Genomic DNA, 18,197 nt, shown 5'->3' with positions numbered 1-18,197 from the left:
CCTAACAAATCACTGTCATGGCTCTGCTGGTCCCAGTTAAGGTACCGTCACACTTAGCGATGCTGCAGCGATACCGACAACGATCCGGATCGCTGCAGCGTCGCTGTTTGGTCGCTGGAGAGCTGTCACACAGACCGCTCTCCAGCGACCAACAATGCCGGTAACCAGGGTAAACATCGGGTAACTAAGCGCAGGGCCGCGCTTAGTAATCCGATGTTTACCCTAGTTACCATCCTAACAGTAAAAAAAACAAACACTACATACTTACCTACAGCCGTCTGTCCTCCAGCGCTGTGCTCTGCTCTCCTCCTGTACTGTCTGTGAGCACAGCGGCCGGAAAGCAGAGCGGTGACGTCACCGCTCTGCTTTCCGGCTGACCGACGCTCACAGCCAGAGCAGGAGGAGTGCAGAGCACAGCGCTGGAGGACAGACGGCTGTAGGTAAGTATGTAGTGTTTGTTTTTTTTACTTTTAGGATGGTAACCAGGGTAAACATCGGATTACTAAGCGCGGCCCTGCGCTTAGTTACCCGATGTTTACCCTGGTTACCAGTGAAGACATCGCTGAATCGGTGTCACACACGCCGATTCAGCGATGTCTACGGGGAGTCCAGCGACCAAATAAAGTTCTGGACTTTCTTCCCCGACCAGCGACAGCACAGCAGGGGCCTGATCGCTGCTGCCTGTCACACTGGACGATATCGCTAGCGAGGACGCTGCAACGTCACGGATCGCTAGCGATATCGTCTAGTGTGACGGTACCTTTAGGTTATGTGACCGATGATCCTGTGATCTCTGGGACCAATGGAAGCCGCACTGCTTTCCATAGACATTGCTTTTTAAAGTGATCAGTAAGCCAGAAACAAAAAAAAAAACAAAAAAAAAAATAAAAAAATTATTTTACAAACATTCCCTTGTGTTGTCTGGCACTCACCTTCGACACTTTTGAATTGTCTTTTTACTCCTTTCCAGATCAGGAGGTGACCAGTACTGATGATGTTGCATCTGCACATACCCGTTAACCAGAATCGTGAACACGTCCTGGCAGATATGTGCAGACATAACGACATGAGAGCAGCTCAGGTACACATGCAGAAGTGAGCAGACTGACAACCCCTTTAAGAGGTTAAAAAGAAGGGTCAGATTAGTTGTGAATACAGATAGTAGGGTTCATGATAGTCATTATAGATATTGCTGTAATATCTACAGGTCCTTTCTTGCACTCACTTTGTCTGAGTCTTGTCCCTCGCAGTTCACGCTGACCACGCTGCTGTTGGCACGCAACCACTGAAATTCCTTTAACATCTGGGCACCTTTTGGTCCATGCTCATAAGGCAAGTAAAATAGGTCAGCAAGTAACTGCAAGTCGTCTAGGTTGACGGCGTCGGCGGTGTACAGCGGCTTCTCATTAGGGCCAGGGATAAACTGATCCTTGTGGACCTGCTCGTCAGTCTGCATTGGGGCAATGTCATTACACACGTCCTCCTGCATACAGGACTCGGAGGACTTCACCTCGCCCACGCTCTCTTTATCAGTGTCCATCGGCTTCAGCTCCTCTGACATTTTACCCTCCACAATGTCAGTTAATACTTGGTTAACGTTCTTATTGACGTCTTCTACCTTTTCCACCACCATCTCCATGGGCTCCTCGTCCAGCTGCTTTTTCTCCTCCTCTTTGGAGAGCATTGGCGGCTCGTTGCTTAGTCCCGTCCCTTGGCTCATGATGGGCTGTTGGTACACTGTTGTGACGGTGGTTGCAGCATTGAGTGATGGGGTCGAAATTAAAGGCGCCATTCCAATAACTGTGGATTTTGCTCCGCTGTGCGCCAGTTGACGGTCTGGTAAAGAGGAGAAGATAAATAAAACATTCTTACACACATTGATAATGTACAAAGGCTTCTCAAGAGAATTTTCTCTGTAGCCGACCATGAAGGTACAGTATCAGTCAGCCATCTGCACCATAAACACGGATACTGGGTGAGTAAAAGGAGAAAAAAAGGCAACACCCCCCTGCAACAGTGTAGGGTGTCTATGGGCCCAACTAAAAAGACGGAGGCCCACTATCTCCCTTTTGCCGCCTGTTATGGTTTTTTGTGTTTGTTTTTTTTAAATCAAGTACCTGACCAGATCATCATCCATTATTCCAGGGGTTTATTTTTAGCTATAAAGTTTTTTCTTGTTCATTTAAACAATTTTTGCCTTTTTCACAAGGCCCAATTTTTATATTTGGATTTGTTCTTTTTTTCTCAGGTGGAGGTGTGGCATGAAAGTAAGGACGGACGTGACAGGATGGAAAGAAAAGAAGATCGGCCGTGAAGGGATGGAAAGAAAGGAAGGACGGCAGTGACGGAACGGAAAGAAAGGACGTGACGGGGTGGAAAGGAAGGACTGATGTGACGGGACGAAAATAAAGGAAGGAAGGAAGGAAGGAAGGAAGGAAGGAAGGAAGGAAGGAAGGAAGGAAGGAAGGAAGGAAGGAAGGAAGGAAGGAAGGAAGGAAGGAAGGAAAAAAGTGAAGGGAGGGAAAGAAAGGAAGGAAGGCCATGACGGGACGGAAAGAAAGGAAGGAAGGCCATGACGGGACAGAAAGAAAGGAAGGAAGGCCATGACGGGACGGAAAGAAAGGAAGGAAGGCCATGACGGGACGGAAAGAAAGGAAGGAAGGCCATGACGGGACAGAAAGAAAGGAAGGAAGGCCATGACGGGACGGAAAGAAAGGAAGGAAGGCCATGACGGGACGGAAAGAAAGGAAGGAAGGCCGTGACGGAAAGAATGGAAGAAGGACGTGACGGAAAGAAAGGAAGGAAGGATGTGACGGAAGGACGTGACAGGACGGAAAGAAAGGAAAGACGTTACAAAAAGCTGAAACTTACTGCTGTACTGAAGGGGCACGCCAAACTCCTGCAGCCAGTCTGCCAGCGCCAATTTCAGAGCCATTTGTGGACTGTACAGGACATCGGTTTGTAGATCTTCATCGCTGCCTTCATTCTCTAATTTGATCTGTATAGAAACAGTGCTTTCCTCACTGTCAGCTGCAAAAGAAGAGAGGAAATGAGGAGAAATGAAATGTGTTTACCTGCTAGAACTAGAAAAATTTCCTGATTTTCACACCAAAGTCCTAAAACAAAAAATACAATATAGAGGCAAAACATGTAAGTTCAGAGCAGCGTGATTCGGCTGGGCTATTCCTGGACTGTTCCATTATCTGACCACACTTCTGTCATGATAAAGCCCTATACTTACGCATGACGACATCTTTCCTCACTCCGTTCATGTTGGATTTATACCAGGTCGCCAACGAGTGGATTGCGATGTAGTTGGACTCAAATTCACAGTTCGGATTGGTTAAAACTCCCTGGAGCCGTGGAATAAGTTCGGTGGAGCGGCCCTTGTAGGGCCCAAGGAACAGTCTTTTCTGATCATAATCGTTAGCGTGGATGTTGTCCCAGATCACGGGGGACCTCTTGAGAATTTTGGAAACTTCTTCTATGGTTTCCACGGGAATGTCTTTAGAAACAACCTTGGGGCCTGAAAGAAACAGAAAACGTCTTAGGCTTTATACACAACACATTTAAGGCGGATAGATGGTGTTTACCCTGGTAAAAGCTCCAAAAATCAGTAAGGGTATGTGTCCACAATCCGGAGTTGCTGCGGGATTGACGCTGCATACTTGAGCAGCATCCAACCCGCAGCGTCCAGATGTTGCAGCAAAGTGGATAGGATTTCAAGAAATCCCATGCCCACTATGCGGGCACATATGCCCGCAGCTCACCTGCGCATGCGGCGCGTCTCTCCAGACCGCAGCATGTCCATTTATCGACGCATGTCTCCGCAAGATGAAAGTCACCCGTACAACTTAATGGGACACAGTGAATCCACACGGTTCAGTGATCACATGTGGATTTACCTACATTCAATAGCTGGCAGCGCTTTGGACAGAGCAGGTATGCGCTGCGTCCAAAGCACTGCCAATTCCTGATCGTGCGCACCTACCCTAAGGGAGTCAGGTGAAAATGAGTATGATAGAAAGCATAGTTTGCAACCGCACCCCGACACTGACTGATAGTGGGCTCTAACGTGGAGCTGTACCATCAGTCAATCGCTATGGACTGAGTGAGCGTTGACTGAACCCACACCGTCCCACCCCTATAACTAAAAGTCAGAGGCTGCCAGGAGGAATAAAGTTAATTTCCTGCGGGGCTCTCAGTGTGGGCACCAGGCAGATTCAGAACGCTATGAACCTGCATATTAACCCCCATATCTTGGCGCAAGAAATGTGTTAGCTTAGATCACCAGTTGTAAAGACTGACCAAAGAAAAATGACAGTTAATTACCTGTCCAAAGGACCTCTATGCCAGGGAGCAGTTTTTCACCCACTGTTTTCAGATAGGGCGACTGAGCAACATTTGGATAACAGAACGTCCCACAGTATTCTATAAAAACAACCTCTGGTCATGAGGCAATGTAATTTCACACAAGGTGTCGCTTTGGCAACCACTATAAAACGTTACTTACCAGTAGGACAAAATAAAAAAGTTTCCGGTTCACCTAAATACTGAAAAATTTCATTAGTTATCGATACTTGTGCATGGGCGAAAGAGCTGAAGACCTCCTTATCTGCTGGGCACATGTTGTGGTCGATGTCATCAAACAGAAGAGCAAATGATTTGCATCCAAACTGAGTGACCTGGGAATGAAAAAAAGTGGAGAAAGCACACAATCAGGAGACCCTCAATACCAATAAGGAGCAGAACAGCAACTCAGCCGACAGTATATCTACAGGAACAACCATCATATACACGCTCAGATGATGGATGAAGAATTCCCTCCCCCCCCCCCCCCACCCAAAGCAAAAATAATTATTCTCTTGGGAGTGGAGCGACAGAGCTTCAAAGCCACGAGTCATGCTGCGACCCCAGGGGAGAATCACCAGTCATATCATTGTGTACTAGAAAATTGGAAGTACTGGAAAATGTATCATTTACCGACCTGATCTAACTTGCGCTTCAGCGTGGACACTTCCTTTTGGTTAGAAAAAGTTATATCGAGCCCGGGAGAGATGGCGTAGACAAACTCAATTCCAAATTCCTTGGCGGCGGCGATCAAGGTCATGAGCTGATCTGAGAAAACAGAAAGGTATTATACGAGCTGGTTAAAATGAGCACTAAGAAACAGCGAGAAAATAAAAAAGAATTTTTAAAAAACCGGATCCGGCGAATGTTGCCGTCGGATGGTTTTTTTTCCCCACAGACTTGTATTAGTGCTGGATGACCTTGCGTTTTGTCCGGTTTTCACTGGATCCGGCAAATCTACCGTTTCCGGTTTCTGGAAAAAAAACGTCCATAGCAACGTTTTATGTCACCGGCGAAAAAGCCTGAAGCGCCGGATCAGGCGCTTCAGACTGTTTGCTAAAATGGAAGCCTATGGGAGCCGGATCCGGAAAATGATGGATTCCGGCGCCGGATTCCGTGTTTTAAAACTGAGCATGCTCCAAAGTTTTTTTTTAATCCAATTATCTGGATATGCTAGTCGGATCCGTAGAAAAAAACGGATCCATCACATCAGTTTTTCACAATCTGCGCCGCATCCGTTTTTTTCCAACATTCGCCGGATTGTGCCTGATACAAAAAACCTGATGTGTGAAAGTAGCCTAAGCAACCAACAGAATTGTGGGTGCAGCTCTGGAGTTTAGTACATAAAATAAATAATGCTTTATTTACAAGGCCATTTGGTATATACTGTACAAAGGTGAACTCGTGACTTAATGACGTTAATAAATAGCAGAATAACAGGTCTGACCATGTTTTGGTTCAAGTGGAACAACAGGCAGAAGACAAGGAAGCCCGGACGTGATTCATGGCTCCTTTCTCTTGTGCTTGAAGTTTCACGACTTGCAGATGCAGATTAAGCCTATGTGCAACGGATTACTGCAATCTACAATTCCTCTGTATGTGAGCATGACTAGATGTGGAGTCTAAATCCCAAGACGTGCAGCCTGGAAATCATTAGTAATGTGGGAGAGCATGCAATACAAGAACGCAGGGAAATGTATACAGCTCTGTCCTATGTGTCACCACCTATAGGAATCTGTGAGCACAACAATCAGCTGGAAAGCCTAATAGACCCCAGCTTGCCCCAGTCTGGGGCGGCCCTTGCTGTCAATTTATGGAAAAACCACTACAGACTAGATAGAACTGGGATGAAGGACAGAGTTGCGGGCTGTACCAGTAATATAAGTCACCGCTAGATTACATAAGTATGAGAGGAAATCTGCAGGGATCGCTGAACAAGTGCACCCCCAATAAATTATGAGATGGAATAGTTACCCGCTTCTTCCACCGAGTACATCTCTCTCCAGAACATCCGATGCTTATAGTCATCTTTCGGCGCGTACAAGTACGTGTTCAGACTCCAATTCTGAAGTCTATGGGAGAGAACACACATATTACAAGCTTAGCAAGCAGTCCTGGGCAAGGAAGGGAATGCTTAGATGAGGATTTAAAGAGCGATAACTGTTTTACAACATTTCTTGACACTTCATAGTAACATAAAAAGTTCTTATGTGCTAGGAGCCCGAGCCGCTCTGACTAGACTGAAACGAAGGGTCTGCTGTGCCCTCCTCAGAGAAGAGTAGTTAGGGGGGCACAGAATCACAGTTTCCTGCAAGCTAATTTCTAAGAAGAACCAAACAGAACACTTATGCTCCATCATTTCAGCAAACGGTGGAAGTCTCAGCACCCAGACCGTCCATCGACCAACACACCTGACAGGTGTCTGACGTTTTATCAAATGTGAGAACCTTCGCGATAGATTAATGACCTGTAAATGTGGCGTTAAATGCACTCCTTATTGTGCAGTCACCAATGACTTCACATACTGTTCCCTACTGTCGTGAAAGTCTGCAGTCACTTTTTGTGAATGCAGACACCTGAATCCTAACCCGCAGTCGCTGCCTAGACTGGGGGCCACAAGACTCGTAGTTTTTGTAGCCTCAGCTGCATGATTTATGGCTGCTGGACAGCCTGAATACATGTGGGAATTCCCTAACAAACAGCCATGGGGCAGCACGGTGGTTAAGTGGTTAGCGCTGCGGCCTTGAGGCTGGAGTCCTGAGTTCAAATCCCACCAAGGAGAACATCTGCAAGGCGTTTGTATGTTCTCCCCGTGTTTGCGTGGGTTTCCTCCCACTTTCGAAAGACATACTCATAGGGAATTTAGATTGTGAGCCCCTTCAGGGACAGCGATGATAATGTGTGTAAACTGTAAAGCGCTGCGGAATATGCCAGCGCTATATAAAAATAAAGATTATTTATATGCATTCAGCCTGTCTAGCAGCCGTAAATCATGCAGCTGAGGTGACGAAAACTACATACCTGAGCACATCCAAATACTCGGAGATCACTAGAGCATGCTTGGGAAAACCAGAGCAACGAGTATACTCGCTCATCACTAGTCACTTGCCATCTAGTAGGAATGAGGCTGGAAGCTTGTAAATTGCATACCGCCCAGTTTCAGTAGCGACCATATAGCATCCTGACAGCGTGTGATGTGCGCTGTGAGAATTCACAAGTCTGCAGTCACATAGAGGGACTGCAGACTTTCATCGCAAGACCAAACAACCCCTTCAAGATTGGTTGAAATCACAAAAAAAAAAAAAAAATCAAAACATGGGAGTTTATTTTATTGTGCAGTCTAGCTGCAAATTATCACTTGGGCATACACGAATAATGACTTAAATTATTAATCAGCCACAGAGATTTTATTATTAGTAACTTATCCGGACCAACTCTAACAAAAAGGAGAAGTGCACGATGTCTGACGATCATGAATGCTTCCTGGCAGGTGCGAGTAGACGTAATGTCATCAGCGCCGATCACCTCCCGCTGCAGAAGTGTCCTACACCTGAGAACCCTCCTTGCTTCGTGACTGCTCTCTGCAATCGCTAAGAAAAAACTTGTTCAAGAACGAGTCATTATGTTGGATCACGGGGATCTGTGACGCTCTGTAGGGTGTCAGGAGCCAGATCGGGGTGAGTTAGGCTGCAGGCTTGGCTACACTAATACGGATGCAGGCTAGGGGCAGACTGCTGGCTATGGTCACCCACCTTCTGAACAGCTCTTTTCTTTGTTCCATTGTCCATGGCCGCCCATAGAAACCTGCAAGATTAAAAACCAGCTGAATTAAAAGAAATCCACTCAACTACAAAAGATGCCACAAAGGTTTCACAAATTGCCTCATGAAGGAGACCTTCTGTGCAGGGGGGTCCACAAGCAAAGAGACAATTCGGAAAACTTATAGGGGCAAGGCCGCCTACTGAATTCTGAAACTGACCCTATTCCATTTAGCCAGACCCTCATTAATCTGCAAAGAAGACATGGAAAAGGCTTAGAACGCTTCTTTCCGGTATACACAAAACCATACTGTACCTCCCTATCCATATATTTAGCCAGAGCTGCTGCAGCGCATCTTTGTGTTGTACTATATGGTCGCCTATTTATATGAACGCCATGTCCTCTCTTGGACATACACATGGCGATGGCAGCTGGTGGACAGCGGTCTCTGCACCTGGCTATGCCCAATATTCAACGAAGGGGTCATTAATTATTGTAATTTGCTAAAAATGGTGTTCAGACACTAATCACCAGATATAAAAGCTTATAATGCATGAATTCGGCCTCAATACAGACCTAATGTTTAACCCTGCTGTTCTGTTGGTCAAAAACGACCGACCTTGAACTTCAATATTCTTTAAAATATTCAAGATGCGGCTCTGAAACCCGTGGCCGACCGACCCATCCTCATTTAAGTCAATCAACCACAAGTTTCAGAACCACATCTTGAACACCCCAAAAAATACAAAAGTTCAAAATCGGTCTCCCCAGACCAAACAGAACAGCAGGGTTAAGGTGTTTTTTTTTTTTTTGCTGTAGCCCTTATACAAGACAAGGAAGTCTGCTGCACTGAAAAAGTGACATGGAGGCATATGCATCAAAATCGAGCTCCACAGTCCTATATAAAAAAAATAAAATTAAAATAAGGGGTCTTTTTTGCGTTCTGTGACTTCGTCCGATGGGCAGGTGCTATTGGAAAGAATGTATATATTGTGTATAAATATATAATCTTTTTTTGCCCCTGGCTTCTCCACCCATTCCCTCCACCATGACACCACGCATGGAGAACTGTGCAGCCATCCAGCAGTTACTGTAATCATTATATCTATTGTTAACCACTGAAAAAAAACGACCTAAAAAATAAATAATAAACCCCTACAACTACAGGAATGTTAATCCGTAGCAGGAATGCCCCGGGGGCAGCCAACACCACTCAGAAAGGGGGCGCACCAGCTGCCAACAACGCAAGTCACCATTCAGCTGCCAAGATTCACCAGTGTAATTATCTCCCATCATCCGCAATACAAAGGTTTCTCAGACAGACAGCAGACGGGGGATTAAAGAGCACCTCCCGAAATATAAGTCTAATACGGTCCATCCTGCCTTATAATCAGGCCTAAAGTGACGACAGCGGGGGTCTCTCAGATTTACCAGGTGCCTGAACGCAAAATCTGCCTGGTTATTCAGCAGGACCAGGGGCACAGACTACGGCCATGCATCAGCAGTATGGTCCCAGCAGAATGAAACTCCAGGACCACTATGGACTCATTCCAGTCTATACTGGGGTAAATTACTAAAGTGGTCCCTCTCCGCACATTCAATTGGCTGTGGAGGGTGGAGGATTAATAATGGCCAAAGTAAAATACCCCTTATATATTTGAATATTTTATATCTTAAAGTGGGGGGGGGGGGATTTATAAAGGATCCTCACCAGCAGGGAATGGTCACACAAACTGGATATTCTGCGAAAATCTGGAGAAAGCCAAGGGGGAAGAAAAAGAACAAAATCATGCAGATTTTTGGGAATGAGTTTATTATGGTGATGTTATCTTTGGCCCCCATTGGATTCTGTGCTGTCCGCGACCTCCGGCGATGTTGTGCCGTCATATGCAGCTGCTGCTTTCAGTGGAGGTCTCGGGGAGAGGAAAGACAGCTAAAGGCCGGGTGTAGAGAAAATGGTGGAAGACCACCTCAGCACTAATACTGGAGTGCCAGGGGAGGTGCGTATGGCGATTTTTGTTAAACAGAGGGTTCTTGTGCACTAGCGCGTTTTGCTGCAGATCCGTGGGTATTCTGCAGCAACATCAACACAATGGGGGTTTGCTGCAAATTCTGGCTTCACTTTAAACTCAACGGGGAAAATCCACACTTTGGTCTATTATTGACAACAGCTCTGTAGGTCCATTTTTGAGCTAAATGTGTATATAGCGTAGAAGAGATAAGTTTACTTCACATCCACTTAGGCCCTCCTGAAAAATATGCATCTACTCCTGTAACATGGAGTCAATGGAAGCACAACCAAATGGAGAATGATTGGGCCTATTTAGCCAATTTTGGAGGAGGGGGGGGGGAAGACCCCCACCTTCAAGAAAAACGACTGATCGGTATAAACTAATTATATATATGTTTATTCTGCAGGAAAGGACCAGTTATTCCTTCCCCTCTCTCAAAGTTTAGCTCAGATTTATTGCTGGCTGTAATGTAACTTGCTGCAGCAGAAGCCTATTCCCATTGCTCGGTCAGACAGGCTGAGCCTCCCACCCCATTGCTCGGTCAGACACGCTGAGCCTCCCACCCCATTGCTCGGTCAGACAGGCTGAGCCTCCCACCCCATTGCTCGGTCAGACAGGCTGAGCCTCCCACCCCATTGCTCGGTCAGACACGCTGAGCCTCCCACCCCATTGCTCGGTCAGACACGCTGAGCCTCCCACCCCACTGCTCGGTTAGACAGGCTGAGCCTCCCAACCCACTGCTCGGTCAGACAGGCTGAGCCTCCCACCCCACTGCTCGGTCAGACACGCTGAGCCTCCCACCCCATTGCTCGGTCAGACACGCTGAGCCTCCCACCCCATTGCTCGGTCAGACACGCTGAGCCTCCCACCCCATTGCTCGGTCAGACACGCTGAGCCTCCCACCCCACTGCTCGGTTAGACAGGCTGAGCCTCCCAACCCACTGCTCGGTCAGACATGCTGAGCCTCCCACCCCACTGCTCGGTCAGACATGCTGAGCCTCTCACCCCATTGCTCGGTCAGACATGCTGAGCCTCCCACCCCATTGCTTGGCCATACATGCTGAGCCTCCCACCCCACTGCTCGGTCAGACAGGCTGAGCCTCTCACCCCATTGCTCGGTCAGACATGCTGAGCCTCCCCTAGCTAATGCCATACTGCCATCTGTCTGGTGGAGGACAAAAAACCTGTAGCTTGCAAAATCAGGAGTAAGTTTTACATTAAGTAAAAGCACACAAAGATCCATGAGATAACCAGTCACAAATTATAAAATATATCTGCACCTCGTCAGTGGCAGCCGCTGCTCGCTGACAGCTTCTCTCCTCCGGTAATGTGTCCCTGAAATCTATTAGTGTCAATCATTGCCAGAGAAGGAGCGACAGGACTGTGGATCATGGCCAAAGGCCTCAGCGGCGAGGAACAATTATACATATTGGACTCACTTGTCAATGCTTCACAGGATCAATGGCTGAGATTACCAACCCCGTGGGATTATATTCTCATGCCTGATGGAAGTGCTCTGCCTGGAAAGCTAACCTATATAATGCTGATACACAGTAGCATTACCCAGCAGCAGTGGAGATTATACAACACGAACCAAAACCTAGAGAAGCCCAGTCCTCGATCACTGTGCTGTGTACAACATGTAATGCAAAGAATGGCAACTCGCGGGCAGATTCCTACTTGTAAAAACTGCTCACCTCTTATTACGTGGACTTTAAAGGGTCATTCCAGTAAGACGTTATGCCATAGATTACTTCAATATAAAGTGGGGGGCCTGACTACTACTCTCCCGTTTAAATGGAATGGCGGTGTGCCTGCTCAGAAGATCAATGGGGTTGGACATCTCAGCACTCAATCCCCCTCAGCAACCGGTCTAGAAGTCATTACATATCCCATACGTAGGTTATAACCTATCATCGGAATTACTCAGGATTTGAAAAATCTGGCTGCTTTCTTCCAAAAAGCAGCACTACATCTGTCTATGGGATGTGGTGAGTTTCACAGCTCAGCTCCACTGCAAAAAACAGAACTTATGGGTAGCACGGTGGCTCAGTCGTTAGCACTCTATGGTGGCTCGGTCGTTAGCACTGCTGCTTTGCAGCACTTGGGTCCAAATCCCACCAAGGATAACATCTGCAAGGAGATTGTATGTTCTCCCCGTGTTTGCATTGGTTTCCCACACTCCAAAGACATACTGATAGGGAATGTAGATTGTGAGCCCCAATGGGGACAGGAGTGATGATGTCTGTAAAGCGCTGTGGAATAATAGCGCTGTATAATAAAAGTATAATAAATAACGAAACTAAAGTATCACATACAACCTTTGGCCAGATGTGTTGCTGTTTTTGTAAGTATGCAGATTATATACACTGCGCAAAAAAATAAAGGAAACACTAAAATCCCGCATCCTAGATATCACTGAATGAAATATTCCAGTTATAAATCTTTATTCATTATATAGTGGAATGTGTTGAGAACAATAAAACCTAAAAATTATCAACGTAAATCACAAATAATATCCCACTGAGGTCTGGAGTTGGAATGATGCTCAAAATCAAAGTGGAAAATGAAGTTACAGGCTGATCCAACTTCAGTAGAAATGCCTCAAGACAAGGAAATGATGCTCACTAGTGCGTGTGGCCTCCAAGTGCCTGTATGACCTCCCTACAATGCTTGGGCATGGTCCTGATGAGGAGGCGGATGGTGTCCTGAGGGATCTCCTCTCAGACCTGGACTAAAGCATCTGCCAACTCCTGGACAGTCTGTGGTGCAACGTGACGTAGGTGGATGGAGCGAGACATGATGTCCCAGATGTGCTCAATCGGATTCAGGTCTGGGGAACGGGCGGGCCAGTCCATAGCTTCAATGCCTTCTTCTTGCAGGAACTGCTGACACACTCCAGCCACATGAGGTCTGGCATTGTCCTGCATTAGGAGGAACCCAGGGCCAACCGCACCAGAATATTGTCTCACAAGGGGTCTGAGGATCTCATCTCGGTACCTAATGGCAGTCAGGCTACCTCTGGCAAGCACATGGAGGGCTGTGCGGCCCTCCAAAGAAATGCCACTCCACACCATTACTGACCCACTGCCAAACCGGTCATGCTGAAGGGTGTTGCAGGCAGCAGATCGCTCTCCACGGCGTCTCCAGACTGTCACGTCTGTCATATGCTTTCAGTGTGAACCTGCTTTCATCTGTGAAGAGCACAGTGTGCCAGTGGCGAATTTGCCAATCCTGGTATTCTGTGGCAAATGCCAAGCATCCTGCGCGGTGTTGGGTTGTGAGCACAACCCCCATCTCTGGACGTCTGGCACTCAGACCAACATCATGGAGTCGGTTTCTAACCGTTTGTGCAGACACATACACATTTGTGGCCTGCTGGAGGTCATTTTGCAGGGCTCTGGCAGTGCTCCTCCTGTTTCTCCTTGCACAAAGGCTGAGGTAGCGTTCCTGCTGCCAGGTTGTTGCCCTCCTATGGCCCCATCCATGTCTCCTGGTAGCGTCTCCTGGTAGCGCCTCCAGCCTCTCGACACTACGCTGACAGACACAGCAAACCTTCTTGCCACAGCTCGCATTGATGTGCCATCCTGGATGAGCTGCACTACGTGAGCCACTTGTGTGAGTTGTAGAGTCCGTCTCATGCTACCACGAGTGTGAAAGCACAACCAACATTCAAAAGTGACCAAAACATCAACCAGAAAGCATTGGTACTGAGATGTGGTCTGTGGTCCCCACCTGCAGAACCACTCCTTTATTGAGTGTGTCTTGATAATTGCCAAAAATTCCCCATCTGTTGTCTATTCTATTTGCACAACAGCATGTGAAATTTATTGTCAATCAGTGTTGCTTCCTAAGTGGACAGTTTGATTTCACAGAAGTTTGATTTACTCGAAGTTATATTCTGTTGTTTAAATGTTACCTTTATTTTTTGGAGCAGTGTATTTATTTAGTTTTTTTTAGATACTGAATTACCCTTTTAAATATTTTTGGGCATAACAAACAGCATTGCTATTGTTTATGGTACTGATAAAAGGAACGAACCCAATATCTATCTCCAAAATATATCCTAAAAGATGAAAAGTAAAAAAAAGTGTAAAAATGACCATATCCAGGGCGTGATTGTTTCTGACGTCTCCAGACCTCGCTGCATCAAAACATACTGCAGCAGCTTCACAATATTTCCCTAATGCACAGACACCACTGCCGGGCGCTGCCTTCCAGACTGGCAGTATGACGACTGAGCGTGATTTATCAGCCGCAATCAATCACTGACTGCAGCCCGGGCTCACATGCGCCCAGAGCAGCACAGGGGGTCCCAAGTATGGTTTCATAGTAGGTACTGGGGCAATCATGACTCTGGCCTCTATGACAAGTCTACAAGGAGCCGTACATACTGAAGGCGATGGAGCAGCTGCCACGAACATGCAGATATTAAGGGGCCCAAGACTCCAGACACAGACTCGCACTGGATAATTTGGGGGTTTCTTAGAGTAGATCTTTCTGCCTCCCCTGCACACATGGACTAGAAGATCTCTCCATGTGCAGTAGTGTCCCATCAGCACAATCCCTCACCCACACGTCTGTGTGTAGGACGCGGCCATCTGTGTACCGCCACATACAGCTGCACATTACACCACAATGGCACCCACACATTCCTCCTATGGAATAGCGAGCTGCAGTAGGGGCTCGTACAAGTCCGTATTTAACCCTTAGTGAGATCTATTGGCCCCCAAGCGAATTTGTTGTCTTATTTCACCTCTTCCGACAGTGATCCTCAACCTACTGAACCAGCTCTACCCTCTCCTAGTGCATCCTCACCCATCCCCTGCAGACTGGGAGCCCTCGCGGGCAGGGTCCTCTCTCCTTATGTACCGGTTAGTGCCTTGTTTTTTGCTCATTTATTGTATTTGTCTACATTTGCCCCCTTTCCACATGTAAAGCACCAAGGAATAAATGGCGCTATAAAAATGCATAATAATATTAATAGTATTTCTGCAAGTATGGGAGGCAGGTATCTGATTCGGCAACTTCCTGGCTCGGGTGCCCTTCCCTCTGCAGCGCAATTCTGGACGCAGCATCCACTACAACGAGGTGTTCTAGACTAAGAAACGCGAATATCTGAAGTACAATATTTGCACAGTGCAGAGGATGGAGAAACTATGATGTAATTTTTAGAGATTGGAACCCTTAATAATCGGCTGCAGTGACCTCTGCAGTCAATCACCGACTACCATCATAGCTGAGGCCAGTGACTGGATGCAGCGGTCACCTGATTATAGTCAATGTGGACCAATTGGAAAACCAAATAACTCTGCAATTTACCTCTAAATAATAATATTTCTCCAGTCTCAATAGACTGATTTTTATTTCTATAGGTTCTCTATGGCCGCCTCTGAAAATCCATCAGAAGTGGCCGGATTCAAGCCGGATCTCCCGGGCCTCAGTCCCCTGCGCTCCGATGATGTGGCCTCTGCCTGTGGAGGGGAATAGCGCACAGGTCGGCCATGCTGCAGGCCCGAAAGGTCAATCTTCAAGAGCACATCGTCTCCCTGCAGCCAGCTAGAAAATGTAAACGCCCCTTTAACAGACTTGGACAACCCTTTAAGAAACATAAATCCAATAATCTGCTGTGAACTGACACATAGCTTGCTGGGACTTGTAGTCCCGGCACAGGTGAGAGGTTGAATGTCCTGGACCGTACCAATGAGCGGAGGAGGGGAGTCCTGTCACCCTGAGCTGTTCTGTAAATAACCAGCACCCCTCCCCATCTCTGCAGGATCAGCTGCCCTCATAGACCGGGGCATGCTGGCACTTGTAGTGCTACACGGACACAAGGTGTGCCGCTTCCCAGTGCGCCCCCTGTACTCTGAGCCGCTGTACGGGGCCTCCCACACTCCCCGCAGGGACACGTACCCTCCACGACGCCGCACAGGAACCTCCTGCCCGCGGAGGTCTCGGTCTCAGTGTCGGTGTCCTCCTCTGCGGGCACGGGGGGCGCCAGGTCGGGCACCAGGGGGGTGGGATTGGCCTCTTTGTCCGGTTCGGAGCTGGCGGCCGCCGCTGCTTGCCCGTCTTTCTGCACCATCCTGTCAAGCTTCCTGCCAGGGACACAGTGCGCAGGCGCAGGAACTGGATGGAACCAGTCGCCTCAGAGACGGGGAAAGCAACACGCAGAAAGAAAAAAAAAAACACAGCGCTCAGGGTGAACACCGCGGTTCTGCAGCCGGTTATCAGTCTTCTTTCTCCCGTTCAGAACTCTCGGTTTTCTTCTCTAACACACAACAGCGATAACGAATTACCGGGCCGCCGACCGTCTGCACCCCGTAGTCTGTTTACTTCATCTCGCGCATGCGCCCGACTCTGCGACGTGCCGTCAGAGGGCGGGGCCGCCTAAAGCGCAGGACTGCGCCAGGCATTGCGGCGTGACGTCAATGGGCGGGGTCTCATCGCGACGTCTTCATTGCTTTAGCCAATCACAGCGGCCTCGCGTCGAAGGGCGGTGTGACTGTTAACTGTCTGCGGGCTGGAATAGAACATTCTGCCGCAGGAGACGGGTCTGCGGGGACGGAGGAATCCTGCCTGGGGAAGGGTTAAAGAGGCGTGGCTTAAAGATCTAAACAAAAGTGCTTGGGAGCGGTAAATAGACAGGGTGGGGCGGTTTGGTCCGCCTGCCTGGGGCTCCGGAAACATGGCGGCCATGAAAGAGGTCATAAGTGAGACTAGAGTTGGAAAGTTACAGAATGTTGGGGATGTCAGTCACTTCTCTCTCTCATTTGTTTTTTTACTTTTTCTATTTTTTCTCTATACATTATATGTAAAGGATAATATATATATATATATATATATATATATATACATATATGTGATACACTGTTCTACTCGGCCACAGTCTGATGCCATTCCTTTTGATTCACGTGTAAAGTCACCGAAGGGTTAACAAACTACCCGACTGCAGTTTTGAATATTTTTTGGAGGGAGGGGGGTGCAGCTTTTCTTTGTTGTCACTTTTGGGGGGTTTCCAACTGATAGAGAAGCTCAACCTCACTTTTAACAAAGAATAAGATGAGAAAAAAAAGTTTTGCAAATTTCCTTGGGGGAAAAAAAAAAAAAAAGAAAAATCACTGCTAGAATTGAAAAACCACTTAAAGGAAACAAAAAGGAATGGGAATCTTTTAACCTTTTGTGCGCCGTGCAACAATCTTGTGTCGACATTCAAAGCTGCCCAAAAAATTGTCGCATTTCAGATCTTTTCACCAACAAATGTTACACAGATCGGCCTAAATTTACCACCAACATAAAGTGCAATGTGTAAAAAAAAAAAAACACACAAAAAAATCTATTTCAGAATCCTCGTAACGTCAGATTTTTGTTTTAGTTCACTAAGGAGTTAACATAAAGGCCCCGCTGATTCATGGGGGTCATAGTGACTGATTACGAGTTGTGCTGAGCCACAGGCATCAGTAAGGTTCGTCGGAGCTGGAAGAAAATAGCAAAGACAATGTTGCGGCTTTTCAAAGAATTCTGCCATAAAAGCTTTAATAAATCAGAGACAAAGTGTTTAATCTTGAACTAAAACCTCATCCTTTTATTATAAATCAGACAATCCTGTGTGGGAGCGCAGGGAAGGTGAGTTCAAGCGGTTATTGGGTTATTTTCTCTATGCACTGAATGGATGGGGGCCATAAACCAGGAAGGAGGGGGCCAATAACCAGGAAGGGGGGCATATACCAGGATGGAGGGGGCCAATAACCTGGAAGGGAGGCATATACCAGGATGGAGGGGGCCAATAACCAGGAAGGGAGGCATATACCAGGATGGAGGGGGCCAATAACCTGGAAGGGAGGCATATACCAGGATGGAGGGGGCCAATAACCTGGAAGGGAGGCATATACCAGGATGGAGGGGGCCAATAACCTGGAAGGGAGGCATATACCAGGATGGAGGGGGCCAATAACCTGGAAGGGAGGCATATACCAGGATGGAGGGGGCCAATAACCAGGAAGGGGGCATATACCAGGATGGAGGGGGCCAATAACCAGGAAGGGAGGCATATATCAGGATGGAGGGGGCCAATAA

General features: G+C 47.3%; 1 protein-coding gene across 1 annotated transcript in view; it reads right to left on the bottom strand.

The window, feature by feature from the left end:
• OGA (O-GlcNAcase) overlaps positions 1 to 16,508 on the bottom strand; it is a 46,486-nt gene extending 29,978 nt beyond the window's left edge. Inside the window, exons 1-9 of the mRNA XM_069754066.1 lie at positions 16,035 to 16,508; positions 8,103 to 8,154; positions 6,325 to 6,422; positions 4,988 to 5,118; positions 4,514 to 4,685; positions 4,333 to 4,431; positions 3,242 to 3,526; positions 2,872 to 3,030; positions 1,226 to 1,836 (exon numbers count right to left, since the gene is read on the bottom strand). Of these exons, the coding sequence (XP_069610167.1) occupies positions 1,226 to 1,836; positions 2,872 to 3,030; positions 3,242 to 3,526; positions 4,333 to 4,431; positions 4,514 to 4,685; positions 4,988 to 5,118; positions 6,325 to 6,422; positions 8,103 to 8,154; positions 16,035 to 16,206 (1,779 nt within the window). The 5' untranslated portion in view covers positions 16,207 to 16,508. The remainder of the gene's footprint in view (positions 1 to 1,225; positions 1,837 to 2,871; positions 3,031 to 3,241; positions 3,527 to 4,332; positions 4,432 to 4,513; positions 4,686 to 4,987; positions 5,119 to 6,324; positions 6,423 to 8,102; positions 8,155 to 16,034) is intronic.
• Positions 16,509 to 18,197: the final 1,689 nt, after the last annotated feature.

The sequence above is a fragment of the Ranitomeya imitator genome, chromosome 2 (genome assembly GCF_032444005.1).
Source record: "Ranitomeya imitator isolate aRanImi1 chromosome 2, aRanImi1.pri, whole genome shotgun sequence".
NCBI lineage: Eukaryota > Metazoa > Chordata > Amphibia > Anura > Dendrobatidae > Ranitomeya > Ranitomeya imitator.
This window is presented reverse-complemented; position numbering and strand designations above follow the sequence as displayed.